This window comes from Euphorbia lathyris, chromosome 9 (assembly GCF_963576675.1).
Source record: "Euphorbia lathyris chromosome 9, ddEupLath1.1, whole genome shotgun sequence".
NCBI classification, from domain to species: domain Eukaryota; kingdom Viridiplantae; phylum Streptophyta; class Magnoliopsida; order Malpighiales; family Euphorbiaceae; genus Euphorbia; species Euphorbia lathyris.
Window position 1 is genome coordinate 50,186,556 of NC_088918.1, and position 4,070 is coordinate 50,190,625.

The window sequence follows — 4,070 nt, forward strand, 5'->3', positions numbered from 1 at the left end:
CACCCAAATCGAACCTCGTCCACTTTGGAATCCGTTACTATAGGTGGAATGAAGGTCTACAAGTGATCTAAATTCTTACCTAGAGTTTCTTGACATGGAAAGATGGAAATGGAAGGAAGTGCAGGTGCAGATTTAACTGAAATTGTGTAAATTTAATCCTAACAGATCCAAGTAAAATCAATTTTAATTCTACATTATCAAAAATTAAAAAAAAAAAAGAAAAAAAAAAACTAGTTTGACTAGTATTTAAAATAAGAAGGCAATACGAATAATAAAATAAGAAACTTGGTGTTAACAGAAGAAATTCTGTTAGTCCCATTAACCCGTCTCCCATCCCATTCAATTCCTAACATGTGCCACAATCATCCTACTTTAACCAAAGTTAATCAAAGATCAGATAATAGAATTTAAGTAGGATAGTTATGCCACGTAACAGAAATTGAATTAGAGACTGGTAAGGGAATAGGAAAATGGGGACAACAGATTTCCATCAAGTGTAAACCGGAACAAGCAGTACCAAACTCAATTTAAGTTGACCAAAGCAGAACTAATAGAAAATTGCAGTCAAAATATATAACATCAAATACTCAAAATCAAAGCAGACTATAAGATGCTAATAATAATGTATTGAGAAATTCTGGTGACCGAAATCAAGCAAAAATTTCAGAAATGTCAACCCTGATACTTGCTCTTACTGTGCCCTTATCCCTATTTCTTTTCCTCTTTCTCAGCCTCTGCTGCCCTCTTCATCCTGACACCAACATGGCGTGCATTTGTCCTCTCCAAACGCAGCTTGTTGTAGGCCTTGAATGATTTCATCTCTTCTGTGACTTTAACAAGCTCCACAGATGGCTTCTCACGTCCAATTGGCATGAATTCACCTTGGACTTGAGTTGCTGTTCCAAGTTCCTCGGGAGCAGAATCACCAGCCTATACAAAATGTGTATACTTTGAGATTCTGGCTATGCAAATCAATAACTATACAACGATATGAATTTCCAAGCAACCAAATATTACCTTAAACTTGCGGGCACGTCTTGGGAAGACAACCAACTTGGCCTTGTAGGTCTTCAGCCTCTGAACATTGGATTGCAGGCCCTCCAAGGAGCGGTTTTTTCTACGATGATCAACAGATATACCAATTGTGGGAGCAAGCTTCTTTGGAATACCTGCAGCCTGAAAGATGAAATTCATATTGAACAAGTGATGACAAGAAGGGAGGAAATCATATCAATATGCAACTTATCTAGCAGTAAGAAAAAGGACAGCGAGATCCTTGTAAGAACAGAGGATATTATATCAATATGCAAAGTATCTAGCAGTAAGACAAATAAAACCAAGATCTTTATGGTCTAATATGAACTTATGATGGGCCTTAAAACCAATATGCATAAAAAAAGGGCAGTGAAGCAGCTTGCTTTACAGTTCTTTGTAAATGAAAACACAAACTATTTTATGGAAGCTAGTTAGTTGCACATTTCTCCTACAGAAGAAAAACTATTTAGACATACTTAAGTGTTTGAATTGGACTGCTACAGTAACCAACCACAAGAAATAACTCTCCTATAGTACAATACAAAGACAAGAAATATGAGACATAAAAGCAATATTGCAACATGAAGAATTTAAAGGATAATGGAATTGATAAAGACAAACAATCCACCTTAAGTTCCTCAAGAGTAAATCCTCGACCAGCCCTCACTTTCATGTTGTACTTTAAGGTCTGGCCATGGACGACAGGACGAAGAGGTCCTGCTGTAGGGCGTGGAAAGATCTTCACGGCCTTCTTTTGGCGAGCTGGAAAAATTCGCATGGTACAGACAAATTAGAAAAGCCAAGAAAAACATCACCACTAAATAGGACTACAGCACTCGTGTTGGATAACATGAGAACAAATAGTGAAATCGGGAACAAGTACATAGACAAAATGAAAAGAAAATGCCACCTACCAAGACGTCTCCTTGTCTTACGGGCAGGCTGATTAAACCATGTCTTGACATAGTTCTGCCAGTGCTTCTTAAAGTGTCCATTAGGGATAACATTGTTATGCTTCATGTCTTACCTAAGAGAGAATTTCAAATTAAAAAAGCTAGCAAATAATCTCATATAAGACAGAAAATTCAACTGAAAGGTGGACTACACAAATTGAACAATAATCCTAAGCACAATTCAATTATTCATCCACAGGAACGCACAGTGTAGAGAGGAATCTGAAAAAGCATATTTACAAATTGCAGCCATCGTGTTTCTTTATTATGATTGATTTACCAATCCTATACTGTCAACTTAGAACTAAAAGATTTAATTGTTGGTATGAACAGCAACATATGCTACCCAGTTCTATAAGGGCTGTGGTAGATTTAGATCATCAAAAATGGATTTGAGACTTGAGAGTATGCATCAATCCCAGGGAAACCAGGATAATATACAAATAATTTATGAATCCTTGTTCCAGAAAAATTAAAGCATGGAGATGAATCCATTTACAGAATGAAGAAGAAAAAGATCGTGCAAAGTAAGGGCTATATAAAATCGCTAAATGTACTATAGCAATGGAAAAAACAGAAAATACGAAGCTCACAAAGATGAAACAAATCTCCCTTGCAAATGAAAGAAGAAAGAGGATGAAGAGAAGAACACTGACTTACCGTTGTAGAAAGCCCTCTTCTCTCCCTTCTTCAGCTAGAACGGCTTGTGCACTAGTTTGTGCGAGGATTTAAACAAAACCCTAGGTATTTGAATCCCTCACGGGTACGGTTTGGGTGGGTTATCAAACCTGTGTCTTATTAGGTTTCCCAGATCCAGCCCAAATATGATGGCCATTCTTCAAATTTCGATAATTAAAAAGAATTTTTTTATTTTATTTTACCCTTCCTCTTTTTTTTCTTAATAAAATATTTTACTCTTTTCCTATTTTATTCAATGTTATCAATCAGATCGGACGTTAAACCGAATTTATAGTTGGATCATATGGCATTTGGTCGGACAGAATGATTCGGATTTGTCGAACCGAATGACGTAATAAATAAATACTAATATATATATATATATATATTTAAATATATAATTAATTTGGAATTATATATATTGCAATAATTAATGTGGTATGTATAATAAGTATATTTGAAAAAAAATATAAGTATATAAGTATAATAATACTAATATAAGATTCAATCTAACCATGTTTAAATGATTTTGTCTTATCAAGTATGATAATACACAGAGAGAAGGAAAGAAAGTGTTATAAATAATAATATACAGAGATTAAATCACATCATTCAATTTATTTAGTCCCACATTGGTTTTGGTTGTCATGTTAGAGATTTCTCAAATCTTATTTGTCCCACGTGATAAAGTAGAGGCAAACCAATTTAAAGAAGGTGTTATAAATAAGATTTCTAATACTAATAGAAAATATTGTCTTTAACTAGTAAAGCAAGCAAGGTCACTAGTGGGAGCAAAATGCATATTGCCATAGGTTTAAAAAGCAAAAGGCAAGTCAAGGCGACAAGGGCAAAATATCGCCTTGAGACGAGGCGAGAGGTAATAAAAAATTAGAAAATCAAATAAAAATAAAATTAACTCAATAAAAACTAGTAGTACTTAAGGATAGTTTCATTTATAAAGTTGTAAACCAAAATAACTTAAAGTCTAAAAGTGCTAATTCTTAAATCAAAATAGAATAATATCAAACATCTTCATCCCCCAAATCCAACTCCTCATCAAGATCTATATCCCCATCAAGATCTTCCACTTCATCATCCTTATATTCTTCTTCTTCTTCATCATCTTCAACTTGGTACTCATCATGGACCTCATCTCTAACAACTCGAGGAGGATTGGCTTTTGACCGGGAAGAGTTTCCTCTAACGTATGTCTTTGTGACATTAGCACTTGGGGTAAGGGTAGCACTTTTGCCTTTTGCCCTAGTACGGTAGACATATTATTCCGCTCCACTAACTATACCAACCATAGTCCAACCCAAATCGTCATCCTCAAATACACGATCATCATCACTTTTATTCTCTTCCTCCATTCTACCCGTCAACCACTCATTGCGATCATCAATA

At 35.0% G+C, this 4,070-nt stretch overlaps 1 protein-coding gene across 2 annotated transcripts; it reads right to left on the bottom strand.

The window, feature by feature from the left end:
* Nucleotides 1–532: 532 nt before the first annotated feature.
* On the bottom strand, nucleotides 533–2,784 carry LOC136206617 (large ribosomal subunit protein eL13z-like). Of its 2 annotated transcripts, none has more exons than XM_065997747.1 (5): nucleotides 2,649–2,784; nucleotides 1,950–2,062; nucleotides 1,664–1,797; nucleotides 1,018–1,176; nucleotides 533–930 (listed from the first exon to the last, which is right to left on the bottom strand). In XM_065997747.1, exons 2-5 carry the CDS (start codon nucleotides 2,053–2,055, stop codon nucleotides 709–711), a joined length of 621 nt encoding a protein of 206 aa, XP_065853819.1. In that variant the 5' UTR covers nucleotides 2,056–2,062; nucleotides 2,649–2,784; the 3' UTR covers nucleotides 533–708. The 2 variants fall into 2 exon arrangements, with proteins under 2 accessions (XP_065853819.1, XP_065853820.1); XM_065997748.1 differs by having other exon boundaries at nucleotides 1,950–2,057; nucleotides 2,649–2,778.
* Between the last annotated feature and the right edge of the window lie 1,286 nt (nucleotides 2,785–4,070).